Source organism: Erinaceus europaeus, chromosome 16 (assembly GCF_950295315.1).
Source record: "Erinaceus europaeus chromosome 16, mEriEur2.1, whole genome shotgun sequence".
NCBI classification, from domain to species: Eukaryota; Metazoa; Chordata; class Mammalia; order Eulipotyphla; family Erinaceidae; genus Erinaceus; species Erinaceus europaeus.
The window spans coordinates 30,303,395-30,318,160 of NC_080177.1; the positions used below are offsets into that span (position 1 = coordinate 30,303,395).

General features: G+C 38.6%; 1 protein-coding gene across 1 annotated transcript in view; it reads left to right on the plus strand.

Moving 5' to 3' along the window:
* Positions 1-14,766, plus strand: part of KCNH5 (potassium voltage-gated channel subfamily H member 5) — a 447,738-nt gene that overhangs the window by 108,596 nt on the left and 324,376 nt on the right. Inside the window, exon 7 of the mRNA XM_007530917.3 lies at positions 5,014-5,440. Within this exon, the coding sequence (XP_007530979.1) occupies positions 5,014-5,440 (427 nt within the window). The remainder of the gene's footprint in view (positions 1-5,013; positions 5,441-14,766) is intronic.

Here is a 14,766-nt window from a genome sequence, read left to right on the forward strand (position 1 = left end):
AGTAAAGGACCTATGAGTCATCCACATAGTGAACTTGGTTGAAACAGGGATATACAGTAAAGGAATCAGAAGAACGCAGTCATGCTTAGAACCTTTATTGCACAGTGGAAGCATGGAGAAGCTACTTTTAGATAATGATTTTGGCAGAAAAGTCAGTTGAGAAGTTGGTTAAAACCCAGGAGAAAATTATTCCATAGAACCCTTAACACCAAGAGAGTTTACAAAGCTCACAAAATTGTTTTGTAATATTAGACTATGATAAACAGAGTATTAGACTATGGAAAATACATTTTTGGATAAGTGTATTTCTTTTTTTTTTTCTCCACTTCTTTTTTTAAATTTTTTGTATTTATTTATTTCCCCTTTTGTTGCCCTTGTTTAACATTGTTGTGGTTATTGATGTTGTTGTTATTGGATAGGACAGAGAGAAATGGAGAGAGGAGGGCAAGAAAGAGAGGGGGAGAGAAAGACAGACACCTGCAGATCTGCTTCAATGCTTGTGAAGCGACTCCCCAACAGTTGAGGAGCCAGGGGCTAGAACCGGGATCCTTATGCCAGTCTTATGCTTTGCTCCATGTGTGCTTAACTCGCTGCTCCACCGCGAGACTCCCGGATAAGTTGATTTCAAATCAGGCAACCTCCTCTCACCTAGGAAAAAAAAAGTTAGGGAGACACTTCCTTTCAGAATTCTGCTTATGCCAGAGATCAGGGGGAGTGTATATACCTCTACCATTTGGGTGTAATTCTATAATAGTCAGATGACTCATTACATTTTAATTAAAGTTGTGACTGTATTTTAGTTTGAATGACAATTAGACTTCCTTTGTGCTTTTCCTTGTATTTTATTTTAATAATTCAGGTAGAAATGATATCCCTGAAAATTATTGAACTAGAAAACAACATCTACAATGAGCCTATTTATACTTTTAAAACTTACTCTTAGTTTTTCATGCATTTTACGTAAGTTTCTTAGATGAGAAGCACATCATATTTATCTTACTGTCCCCAGGACTGAATTTGGAGTCCAGATAATGGCAGTACTCAATAAATGCTTTTTTTTTTTTTTGTTCAGGATTGCATAGGTCCATTTTTTAGAGCTTCTTACTCTCTCTTGAATTTTCTTACCTTTCAATATTGCATGCCACTGAATTATGCCAATTCATCTTCTGAATTGTATTAATGCTACTCTCTTGAACTGCCTAGATTTTAATATCTCCCCCACTTCAAGTGTTCAAATGAAATGAGATTTTATTTTAAGGATATATATCTATTCCCTCATTTGAGAGAGAATAGGGCTTGAAATAAAGCCACACCCACAATTACTGAGGTCAAGACAAAAACTGTCAGGTTGTTTCTGCTACACTCTCACTTCTGAAAACTCTCTTGTCTTTGTTTTCTCTTTCTTTTTTCATATACCATTGCACAGAGGATTGTATAACCAAGAGCATTTTTAACTTTTCACCTTTAACAGTCAATACCTTTATGATGCCCTAATTAGCATCATTTCTTTTACCAACTATTGTATTTCCTATTAGTGATTTAATAATTATTAACAAGATTGTAAGATAACAGGGGTACAATTCCACACAATTTACACCACCAGAGTTTCATGTCCCATTGCTGCCATTGGAAGCTTCCCTATTCTTTATTCCTCTCTGAGAATATGAACCAAAATTCTTTATGGGGTGCTTAAGGTGGAAGGTCTGGCTTCTATAACTGCTTCTTTGATGGACATGGATGTTGGCAGGTTGATCCATACCCCCAGCCTCTTTCTATATTTCCCTGGTGGGGTAGGGCTCTGGGGAGATGAAGTTCCAGGACACATTGGTAGGGTCCTCTACCCGAGGTGGTCAGGATGGCATCATAGTAGCATTTGCAACATGGTGGTTGACAGATGATATATATATATATCAAACTGTTCATTAAACAGAAATCCAAAATTAGGAATAGAATAAATAGAACTAGGGTTCTTCATGCGGAAAAAAACTAGGAAGTCTATTTTAGCTATATGCAACACATACCATGACTTTAGTAGTTTTTGACTGATCCTGATAGCAGATGGAATAGAAGTATTGTTTGGGAAGATGGTGTCAGGGTTGAGAATAGGACTAGAAGGGTATATTAGGGCAGAGAGAAGCTCCCAAATATGAAGAAAGTTTATAAGTGCCATAACTGTTAACCCCACCAATCTCACCTAGGGCCCATATTTATTCATATTTAGCACAGGAACCTGTGTAACCTCTGAGTCCCTGTCAGTTTGACCTCACAGTCCATGGTCTGGTCACAGCTGTGAACACTTTAGGCTGCATTCATTTCAGGAACAGTCTTCCTCAAGTGGCATATTAGGTAGACCCAGCCTCCCTCCAGAGAGTGAAGCAGTCCCTAACATTACTTCTCTACAATAAGGGCAAGGTCCTGGAGAGGCCCACAAGAGGACTTATGATGATGTTTCTGATGGAAGTGACCAGTAATGGTGGAGAGAGGACTCTTTTTTTAGAAAATGTTTATTTATTTATTCCCTTTTGTTGCCCTTGTTGTTTTATTGTTGTGGTTATTATTATTGTGGTTGTCATTGTTGCATAGGACAAACAGAAATGGAGAGAGGAGGGGATGACAGAGAGGGGGAGTGAAAGATAAACACCTGCAGACCTGCTTCACCGCCTGTGAAGCGATTCCCCTGCAGGTGGGGAGCCAGGGCTCAAACCGGGATCCTTACTCCGGTCCTTGTGCTTTGCACCACCTGCGCTTAACGCCTGCGCTACAGCCTGACTCCCGAGAGAGGGCTCTTAACAGGGGTCTAGACCCATCATATCTTTGTGGGAATCCAAGGATCCCCTGACTAGAGCCCCAGATGAGTGAATGGCCTGATATTGACCAAAGAGGCCATCATTAAAATGTGCCAGTCTCTTGCCCTGATCCAGCTTTTGTCGTCCTTATTTTATCTGACAAGGTTAGACTTAAAGTGACTGAGGGAAGTGAAGTAGGGGATAGGAGAGTTGGGTGTCTAAGCCTAAGTAGTAAATGATTAAGTACTTTGTGGTGTTTTCTTTAGGGTTTTCTACTTGTTTGCTGAACTTATTGAATCTAAGTCTACTCATAGCAGACTATTGAACACTTGTACTTTGAGGTATATATTTTCTTCTAACTTCTGGATACATGTGCATAATAGACCCTGCCCCTTAGGCCCTGGCCTAATTTCTAGGGTGTATAACTTTGTTAGGAAGTGCACCATTTGAAATGGAACTAGGAAGTCCCAGGTGTTAGGAAAGGTCTTACCAGATTATTGGCATTGGAGGATTGACATTTTAGTTTGGCTTCTCTGGATAGTCTGAAGTAAAACATGGCATGGTTGGCACTGTCTACATTGATTTAGTTGAAGTTTTTAATGCCAAATCTGTTCTATTATGACAACTAATATTCTCTTGTTGGTCAGAGGTAATCTTGGAGTAACTTCACTTAGGTTTCTTGTCTCCACTTTGGGAGTGAATTAGGAATAAGCAAGTAATGAATTCTGTGAGATATGGAGGTGAGGATTATATGAGAGGCTTCCAGAATCACTACTTTGTCCTTTTTGTCCTTTTCTTCTTGTATCAGGAATGATTCATTCTATTTTTCCATTGGTTTATTGCTTTAAAAATTTTAGAGACCTTCATTTATTGAAGAAAATATTCTTTTCTTTAAAAACGTTTTTAAAAATTACTTTGATTACATTTTTATTGCCACCAGGGATATCACCGGGGCTAAGTGTCAGCACTACAAATGCACTACACAAGTGGACTTTTTTTTTCTTTTTCCTTTTTTCCCTATTTTATTTCATAGGACAGAGAGGGGAGAAATTGAAACAGGGGGAAATGAAGAGGGAGAAAGAGATAGAGGGAACAAAAGGGAAAAATGGCTGCTGGAGTGGTGGATTCATAGTGCGATAACCCTAGAGGCAAAAACCAAACAAATAGAGGGAGAGTGAAAGGTAGACAACTGTAGACCTGCTTCACCATTTGTGAAGTGTTCCCCTGCAGGTGGGGAGCAGGGTTTCAAACCCAGGTTCTTGCACATTGTAATATGTGCGCTTATAAGCAGGGGCGCAACTACTTGACCCCCCTAAAACTGGAGGTTTCTTGCTCTACTCTTATGATATTCTTTTCTAGTACTATTGCTATAGAATAATAACTTTACTAGATTCTCTACTCACTATAGGTTCAACTCTTCCCATGTTTTTTTTTTCAGAGCTTTACAAATTTAATGCTTATCATGGCAATGACAGAAGGTAGTGGAATCAACAGTGACATTAGTGCCTTCTCCCTACATGTACAGAAGTAGTTCTTGTTTGCTTGCCAGTGAGATTAGGAGTTCTTTTTTCAGTCTTGCTGTTCATAACTATTAAAAAGTAAGAAACAGGGAGTAGGGTGGTAGCACAGTGGATTAAGCACACATGGTGCAAAGCACAAGGACCGGAGTAAGGATCCAGGTTGGAGCTCCTGCCTCCCCTGCAGGAGAGTCGCTTCACAGGCGGTGAAGCAGGTCTGCAGGTATCTATCTTTATCTCCCCCCCCCATCTTCCCCTTGTCTCTCCATTTCTCTCTGTCCTATCCAACAATAATAACTACAACAATAAAAACAATAAGGGCAACAAAAGGGAATAAATAAATATTAAATGTAAGAAATAAAATTAAATACTTTAGAATAGTGGAAAATATTTTATAGGAAGATGTGAAATATATAAAATCATCATCCTATTTCATTTTCCTCTGAACATTTTTTCCATGCTATTTAAAAATAAATTGGGTCTTCTTTAGTTAATCACAAGATTTTTTTTTAATCTAATAACTCAAAGTATCTCATTTGAGAGTGAATTAAAATTATTATTCTGGCTATTTTGTTGTTGTTGTTGCAAGGGCTATATTGAACGCTGAGTTTAGAATATAAATGGTGCTTAAGAACACAAGGAAAACCATTGTATTGTTTCCCCAGTGTTTTTTGAAAGTGTCTTATCATTTTTTTTTCTTTTTGTTTCAGGGAATCAGTAGTCTCTTCAGTTCTTTGAAAGTGGTGCGTCTCTTACGACTGGGCCGTGTTGCTAGGAAACTGGATCATTACTTAGAATATGGAGCAGCAGTCCTTGTGCTCCTGGTGTGTGTGTTTGGATTAGTTGCCCATTGGCTGGCTTGCATCTGGTACAGCATTGGGGACTACGAGGTCATCGATGAGGTCACAAACACCATCCAAATAGACAGTTGGCTCTACCAGCTGGCCTTGAGCATTGGGACTCCATATCGATACAATTCCAGTGCAGGGATATGGGAAGGAGGGCCCAGCAAAGATTCACTCTACGTGTCCTCTCTCTACTTTACCATGACAAGCCTTACAACCATAGGATTTGGAAACATAGCTCCTACCACAGATGTGGAGAAGATGTTTTCGGTGGCCATGATGATGGTTGGCTGTAAGTACCTTTTTCTTTGATTATAATTTCAAAAATATATTTTGTTCATAGTTTTTCAGGTAACAGTCTCTTAGTGGATTAAAATGAAGCTACTTTGTCCTTAGATGCTTAATTCATATAATTTGCATCGCTTTTTTTAATTCAGCCCAACAAAAGTAAAAATGCAAAATAATGTATTTTGCATTTCAGAATGTATTGACACATGAAAAAAGTATGGATAGAATATTACAAAACCCATTATGGGAAATGTGTAATTCAGTGCTGCTTTCAGTGTTGTGTCTTGCATAGTCCTAAGGGAAAGCAACATCTAGATAGGTAGCATCTGGCACAGTTCATAGGTTTTGTTGGCAATACCTTAAGTTCCCCCCCAAAAAAAAATTAGACAGATTCTGATGTGAGATATATAGTTAATAAAGTACTTTAGTTAATAATCAGATTCCCAAATTAAATTTGATCCTAGGAATTTCATGCAGATTTTTACAATTAAGACTGGCAAAATCACTTATTGATCTTGGCTCCATTACACCTGGGTGGAATATATGCCATTGTGAAAGCATGTAAAGGATTAGTAAACAAGCCCAGTCAGCAATGACAGTAAGTGGCTAGGGTTTAGCATGTATGTATAGGTGAGTGCTTAACCTATGAGTAAAATGTCCTCCAGAGGCTGTGTAGTCAGTTCTCAAACTGAGACTAGATATCAGAAGACCAGAACATTAAGAAAAGCAAATCAGTTTAATGGTGAAAGATGAAATTGGGTGTATAGTAGTGAACTTAACGTACTATATAGAAAAGATTTACTATCATGCATGCCTGATGCTTAAGTAATGTTATAATGCAACATTACTTCAATAAAATTACCATGACAAGGAAATGCATGCCTATAACGCTAGTTAAGAAGAACGTAGGGGGCTTTTACTACCATTTATGCTTTCAAGTTGACTTAAACGATATATCCAAGCCTACTTGGATACTTAGGAGAATAAGAACACACAAGTTCTACTGGGTAGAGGAAATTCCAAATGCTCCAGAAGCTTTTAGGAGGAAAATAATTCTTACACACATAGAGATCCTGATGACTGATTAAACTGATGTTGCCTACACACCAAAATGGTGAGATAGATGTATTTGCAAGGATTAGTAAACAACTTACTCAGCCACTCATCTGTTGTTGGACACCCAGGGTTGCTTAGAGGTTTTGGCTATTACAAATTGTGCTGTTATGAACATAGGTATATACAAATCTTTGAATGGGTGTGTTTTGTTCCTTAAGATATATCCCCAGGAGAGGAATTGCAGGGTCGTAGGGTAGGTCTATTTCTAGTCTTCTGAGAGTTCTTCAGACTGCTCTCCACAGAGCTTGGACCAATTTACATTCCCACCAGCAGTGAAAGAGGGTTTCTTTGTCAATTTGCTTATTATTGCTGTTTTTTGCAAGTTTATTCTGGTTATTGTTATGTACATTCCACTTATGACTGAATACAACCAATAATTGCCTTTCATTTCCTATTTATTTCAGTTAAATAATCACCTGTGGTTCCATCCGTTTTGTCATGAATGATCCATGTCATTTTGTTAATGGCCAAGTAGTGTTCTTCTGAGTATAAATCCCACAGTTCTTTTTTTTTTAACATTTTTAAAAAATTTTTATTTATTCCCTTTTGTTGCCCTTGTTGTTTTATTGTTGTAGTTATCATTGCTGTCATTGTTGTTGGATAGAACAGAGAGAAATGGAGAGAGGAGGGGGAGAGAAAGATAGACACCTGCAGACCTGCTTCACCGCTTGTGAAGTGACTCCCCTGCAGGTGGGGAGTCGGGGCTCGAACCGGGATCCTTATGCCGGTGCTTGTGCTTTGCACCACCTGTGCTTAACCCGCTGCGCTACAGCCCGACTCCTGAAACCCCACAGTTCTTTGTTCTAGATTGTTGAGGGGCATTTAGGCTGATTTTATAATTTGTCTATTGTGAATAATGCTTTATGGACTTAGGGGCACACATACTTTCTCAACAAGTGTTTTCATGCCCTTTGGGCACAAGTTTAAAATTGGTATTGCTGGGTCATAGGTATTTCTGTTCTTATTTTTTTTAAGAATCTTCATATTATTTTTCACAGGGGATACATTATTTTCATTCCAACCAATAGCATACCAGAATTTTTTTTTCACTACATCCTCACCAACATTGTTGTTATCTGTCTTTTTTTTAAAAAAAAATATTTGTTTTCTTTTTGTTGCCCTTGTTGTTTTGTTATCAGTCTTTTTATGTAGGGTATTCTCATTGACAGGGAATATTATCTTAGTGTGTTTTTTAACTTGAATTTTCATAATATTAAGTGATGTTGATTTTTTTCAATATCTGTGATCCACTTATCTTCTTTTAAGTATCTATTTAGAAAAATTTGCCCACATTTTTATTGGTTTGCTTGTTTTATTGTTGTTGAATCATAATTTCTCCATAGATATTTTAGATGTCAATCTCTTGTCTGTTGTGTACATATCTCTCACTTGCTAGGTTGTCTTTTTTGTTTTTGTGGTAATTCATTCTTTGTGTGAAATATTTTTAATTATATGAAGTTACATTTGTTTATTTTGTTTTAGTTTCCATTGCCAGTAGGGTAGAATGGAAAAATATATTTCTGAAGTTCAAATTCTGTAGCATACTATCTCTTCTACATGTATTTTATATCTTATATCAAAGTCTTTTATCTGTTTTGCATTAATTTTAATAGATGGTATTCAGTTAGGGTCTAGTTTTATTACTATTATTATTTTTTAGAAACATGACTTCAGTTTTCCCAACAGCATTTGTTGAAGTGACTTTCTTTATTTTACTATGTGATTTTGTTTCCTTTGTTGTATATTAGATGCCCACATATGTGTGGGGGTTATTCCTGACTTCTTTATTCATTAGTTCATTCATTACTTGTTTTTGTCTTAGTACCATTCTATTTTAATTACTATTGCTGTGTAGTGTAATTGGAAAGCAGGATACTTTATAACTCCTTTTCATTTTCTTTTGCTTTTAGAATTGGTATGTGGTTCCATGAAACTATTTTGTCTTTTGTAGTTCCACACACATTTTAGAATAGCTCTGCCTCTTTGAAGAATGCTATTGAGATCTAGATAAGAATTGCATTTAACCCAAAAATTAGTTTAGATAATATGGCTATTTTAACAATTTTTATTTTTCTAATTCACGAGCATGGGGATATATTTCAATTGAGCCTGGGACTTTGGAGCCTCAGACAGAGTTTCTTTGCATAATAGAGTTTCTTAGCATAACCATTATGGTATCTACCCTTGCCCAATGGGAATAATTTTCTTTTTTTACCTCACTTTCTTCTAGATCACTGTGTTCAGAGGTGCCATAGACTTAAGTATCTTAATTTTTTAACCTGCTACAATACTGAATTTGTTGATCTTCTTTGGCGGAATCTAGCATTTTTTATGTATGTTATTACAAGTAGTGTTAACATCTGTTCTTCTCAATTTAGTTTTCCTTTACCCCTTTTCCTTGCACAATTGCTCTAAATGAAACTTTCCAGATTATATTGAACATTAATAGTGAGAATGAACATTCTTGCTTTGTTCCAGATCTTAGGGCAAAAGCTTTGTTATTCATCATTGATAGAGTGTTAGCAATAGTCCTGCTACAATGTGATCCTCCTTATGTTGAGGTATTTCCTTCGGTTCCCATTTTAGTTTTTAAATCATAAATAACTGTTGAACCTTGTTGAATACTTTGAGCATTTATGAACATGACTATGTACTTTTTCTTTTTGTTGATGTAGTGCATTACACTGTCTGATTTGTAACTTGCAATGAATTTGGAATGGATGCCACTTGGTCTTGATGGCACCACCTGTGAAGCAACTCCCCTGCAGGTGGGGAGCTGGGGGCTCGAACCAGCATCCTTATGCCAGTCCTTTTGCTTTGTGCCACATGCACTTAACCTGCTGCACTAACATCCGACTCCTTTTCCTTCCTTTTCTTATCTTTTCACTTGTCTTCTTTCTTCCTCCCTCCCTCCCTTCTTTCCTTTTCCTTTTCCTTTCCTTCCTTCCTTCCTTCCTTCCTTCCTTCCTTCCTTCCTTCCTTCCTTCCTTCCTTCCCTCCTTCCTCCCTCCCTCTTTCTTCCTTCCTTCCTTCCTTTCTTTCTTTCTTTCTTTCTTTCTTTCTTTCTTTCTTTCTTTCTTTCTTTCTTTCTTCCCTTACAAGATTATATAAGTGCAGAAGTATAGATTAACAGCACACCCAACAGTAAAGTTTTGTGTGTCTCTTCCCCTAAATGATAACCACCATAGTTCTCACTAGGTCTTAGAGACAATTTGCAGTTTGGCTTCCTTTTGTGTGTTTCAGTGCTCCACATTCCACATAAGAGTGAAACCGCCTGGTGGTTGTTTTGCTTTTCCTTCATGTGAACCAGTATTGTGTGGACTTCTCTTTTAATACTATTTTTTTCTACATTCCATGTGATGTGATAACTTCATCATTGTTTTCCAGATAGTATTTAATTTCTATTTTTTGATTTCTTGACAAAAGTGTTATTCTGAAAAATTTTTTTTTTTTTTGGTTTCCACATTGTGAAGTCTTTCTGTTTTTACTCTTACTCTACAATCTTATCCAGGAGCTAGAATGGTTCTTTAAAATTAAATACACTATGTAATTCCATTGATCAAGGTAGTCATGTTTTTTTTTTTTTGTACATACAATAAAAATCCAGGTTCTCTGTCCTACATATCAAAATATTAATTATTTGGTTCCTGCTTACCTCATCCACTTGACTGCTTATCATTTTCCCCTACTTTTAATACTCTGCCCATGCTTAATATCTTTCTTTCTCTGAACCCACCAAGCTCAGTCTTCTATCAGTGTCTTGTACTTGGATTTCTCATTGCTGATTACATCCCTTTCCTGACATAGTTTTTGAACATGAAAGTCTCCATCAGAAATCACTTCTTAAGAAATTCCTTTCAGTGCTACCTTACTATAAAACATCACCCCAATATCATTCACCCTTATTCTTGGCCCATTAATCTTTAAGTAAAATATTTTATTCATAATTTTCATTTATTTATTGGCTGGATAGACACAGAAAGAAACTGAAGTGCATGGGGGAGGTAAAGAGGGAAAAGGAGAAGCTTGTGAAGCTTCCCCCCCTGCAGGTGAGGACAGGTGGCTTGAACTTGGGTCCTTAAGCCTGATAACATGTGTGGGCAACCAGGTGTATGCTGGAGCTCACTTGGGTTGACTCTCAGCTAGGAAGGTAAATTTACCAAGTTCCCATCACTAGTTCAAGAGACTACATGAAAAGAAAGAAACTCGGGGAGGATTCTGGCAGGAACACACTCGTTTATTGGGGGGGTGGGTTTAGGCTAATATAGCAGGCTAGACAAAGAACAGTTTTCACATACATCAGAATTCACAGGTTTCTTAAAGGTCAGCATGCCCCTATGGCAGGTGCTGGTATGACAAGAGTTGATACAAAAAGATCAAAACAATTAGTCTCCTGATGCAGGCATTTAATTATCTAAAGGCATTTGAGAGAAGAATAGTGGTTGAACCAGTAGGGTGAGATAGAGAAGGAAGAACAAGGCTTTAAAGACATCAAAAGGGCTCCAGGAAATAAGGTCTTGGGGGGCTTTTCACTTGTCAGGTATTAGGAGTGTGTGACAGAATGTGTTCTTCCTTTGTGATCAAAAGGTGAAGTGGAATGTGTGAACTTTGAGTGAATTCTAAAGCAGGTAACCATTTGGCTGACAGCAGGGGAACTAAGTGAGAGTATGTAGGCTCTTTGTGAATTTCTGGAGTCTTACTGCAGCAAAGGTTTGCACAAGGAATAACATCATTGCAAGACTGGCCAGCTCCTCATGGGGCGCGAACGCTTCCACACTACGATCATCATCTCTGGCATTATGCTATTCCACTGCAGAATACTGTGCCCCAGTATGGTTCCGTAGCCCCCATGTCCACTTGGTCAATTCCAAATTATATTCCTCCATGAGGATAATTTCTGGAACCATCCGTTCCACCCCGGTTCCATGGCTGCCAGTTCTTAGCAACATCGCCCCGCCAGATATTCGTCGGGACGCGGCATCATATAAGTTCATCTCCCACGTCTACGCTCGACCGGACCTGCCAATATACGCGGATATCTTCACCCACCCTGTCCAACGCTTGACGTCTCATCATCCAATCTGGTCCCCTACACCTACACTGAACTTCTCTGTTCCAGTCTGTTGTTTTCGACGGGTTAGGTTGTTTTCGCTGGCTTCATGGGCGGGTAACAGACGACCAGGGACTCATAGTTGAGCTGTAGGCAGTATCTCTTTATTCATGCAGGACGCAGCACAATCTAAGACGAGCTAAGCTAAACTCAAGGTAAAGTACTCTAAAACTCACAATGCTGTCTTTATATATACTTGCCAAGTAGGGTGGAAACAGGGTGTGACATAGAGAGGGTGGAGAGAAAAGTGACTGGTGACAATCAGAGTGTGACAAGGAGAGGATCAGGGTGTGACAAGGAGGGGGGGTGGAGCAAAAACATATCATGAAACAGTGGGGATTGAACCAATGCCCTGGAGGGAGGTGCTTGTTAACAGCGGTTATATAAATAGAATGAAGTGGTTATGTAAATAGAATAGTGTTAAGCAGGGGGGATTTAAACCAAATGAAACAGAAGGGGTCTCATGCATACCAACACCAGTCTCTTGGAAACAGAGTTGGCAGTCAGCTGAGGTAAAGAACAAACACCTCATCACAGACCCCTGCAAGCGTCAACCCGGCTTTGACCTAGCACGTTATGACTGGGCCCTCCTCAATCGCTATCCAACAGGCCATGGCCGGTGCGCCGCTATGTTCCATCGCTGGGGAGCCAGAGACGACCCGAACTGCCCCTGCGGCTACAGACAGACTATGACCCACATAGTCAACGACTGCCACCTCTCCAGATTGAAAGGAGGTCTCGAAACTTTACATCAGGCTCAACCTGACGCTGTTGACTGGCTACGGAAGAAGGGCAAACGCTACAAGAAGAAGAACAGAGGGCAAGCTGAGTCTGATTGATTTTTGTCTCTTGGCTCATCTCTATGGAGAGAGGCTAACAAGAGAGGTGTCTTTTCAGACCTCCATCCATGAAGATGGGGGGAGCTTCCCTAAACTCTACTAAACTTCCACGTAGTCCCACAGGTGTACAAACACCTGACATCCTTTCAAGCAATTTTAATACTGTCTAAACTCAGTTTCTTTTCTCTTTGTTGGGGGATTAATGATTTACAGTTGACAGTAAAATACAATAGTTTGTATATATACATAACACCTCCCAATTTTCCACATAACAATTTAACCCCCAGAAGGTCCTCCTCTGCCATCATGTTCCAGGGCCTGAACCCTCCCCACTCCAGAGCCTTTTACTTTGGTGCAATACATCAACTCCAGTCCAGAGTCTTCCCTTCTGATCTTGATTTTCAACTTCTGCCTGTGAGTGAGATCATCCCATATTCATCTGTCTGCTTCTCACTTAACATGATTTCTTCAAGATCCATCCAGGATGAGGTGAAGGTGAATTCACCATTTTTAATACCTGGGAAGCATTCCATTGTGTATACAGACCACAACTTGCTCAGCTACTCATCTGTTGTTGGACACCTGGGTTGCTTCCAGGTTTTGGCTATTACAAATTATGCTGCTATGAACATAGGTATACACAAATCTTTTTGAATGAGTGTGTTGGGTTCTTTAGGATGTATCCCCAGGAGAGGAATTGCAGGGTCATAGGGTAGGTCTACTTCTAGCCTTCTGAGAGTTTTCCAGACTGCTCTCCACAGGGTTGGACCAATTTACATTCCCACTTGGAGTGTAGGAGGGTTTCTTTGTCTCCAAGACTTCTCCAGCATTTGCTGCTGCTACCTTTTCTGATGTGAGATATAAGAGTGAAGTAGTGTCTTGTTGTCTTTATTTGCATTTCACTGACAGTCAATGACTTGGAGCATTTTTTCATATGTTTGTTGGCTTTTTGGATCACTTAGATGGAGAATATTCTGTTCATATCCTTTGCCCATTTTTGGATGGGGTCATTTTTTTTCTTGTTTCTGTACTTGGTGAGCTTTATATATTTTTTGGTTATTAGACTATTGTCTGATGTATGGGATGTAAAGATCTTCTCCCATTCTGTGGGAGGTCTCTTTGTTTGGGTGATGGTTTCTTTTGCTGTGTAAAAGCTTTTTAATTTGATGTAGTCCCATTGATTTATTTTTTTTATTTAGTATTCATTGTAACTGGATTTGTTTCATTGAAGATGTCTTTAAAATTTAGACAGAAAAGAGTTTTGTCAACATTTTCCTGTAAGTATTGGATAGTTTCAGACTTAACATCCAAGTCCAGGGGCTAGACAGTGGTATATGGGTTAAGTGCACATAGTAAGATCCAAGTCCTTGATCCATTTGGAATTCACTTTTGTGTTTGTTGAAATACAGTGTTTCAGTATCATTCTTCTCCATGTTTCAACCCAATTTTTCCAACATCACTTGTTGAAGGAACTCTCCTTTCCCCATCTAATAGTCTGGGCATGTTTGTCAAAGATTAGCTGTCTATAAATGTGGGGCTTACTTCTGGGCTCTCAATTCTATTCCACTGGTTAGTGTGTCTGTTCATGTTCCTGTACCAAGCAGTTGTCAACCTTAGTTTCTTACATAAAAGATTAAAGTTGAAGATTCCCTGGTGACCATAATGAAGATTTTCTTCCTTTCATTCCTTCTTCACCCCAGTTATGTCTTTGATGAAGATACTAAAGTAGAGGTGTCAGGTCATGACACACCTGGTTGAATGCCCAAAGATGAGAGTTTAAGCCCAGCTTCCAATCTACAGGGAGAAAGCTTCATGAGTGGTGAAGCAAATCTGCAGGTCTCTCTTTTTCTCTTTCCTTCTCTAGCATCCCCTCCCCTCTTGATTTCTCTCTGCTTCTACCTGAAAATAAATAAAGGAAAATAAAACATACACAAAAATAGTTTTCCTAAAAAGAAAAAACTTAAAAAAATATTTAGGAGAAAAATGCATGCTCATTGAATTTTGTACTAATTGCTTTGTTAAAATCATGCTGAACTTTTATATATTATTTGCCTTTGGGGATAGGACAGCTTTCTTTTTGGTAGAATTTCCTAGCCCTCAGTCTCTGAGATGGTCAGTTGTAAAAAGCCTCCTTAGTCAAAGCACCATGGACCTTTTCTGCCATTCTTTAGCCGTCTACCTTCTAAATCTCCTTACTCTAGGATTTTTTTTTTACACATATTTGTTTGTTTTCAAACTTTATTTAACTCATTGTTCGGTTCCCTT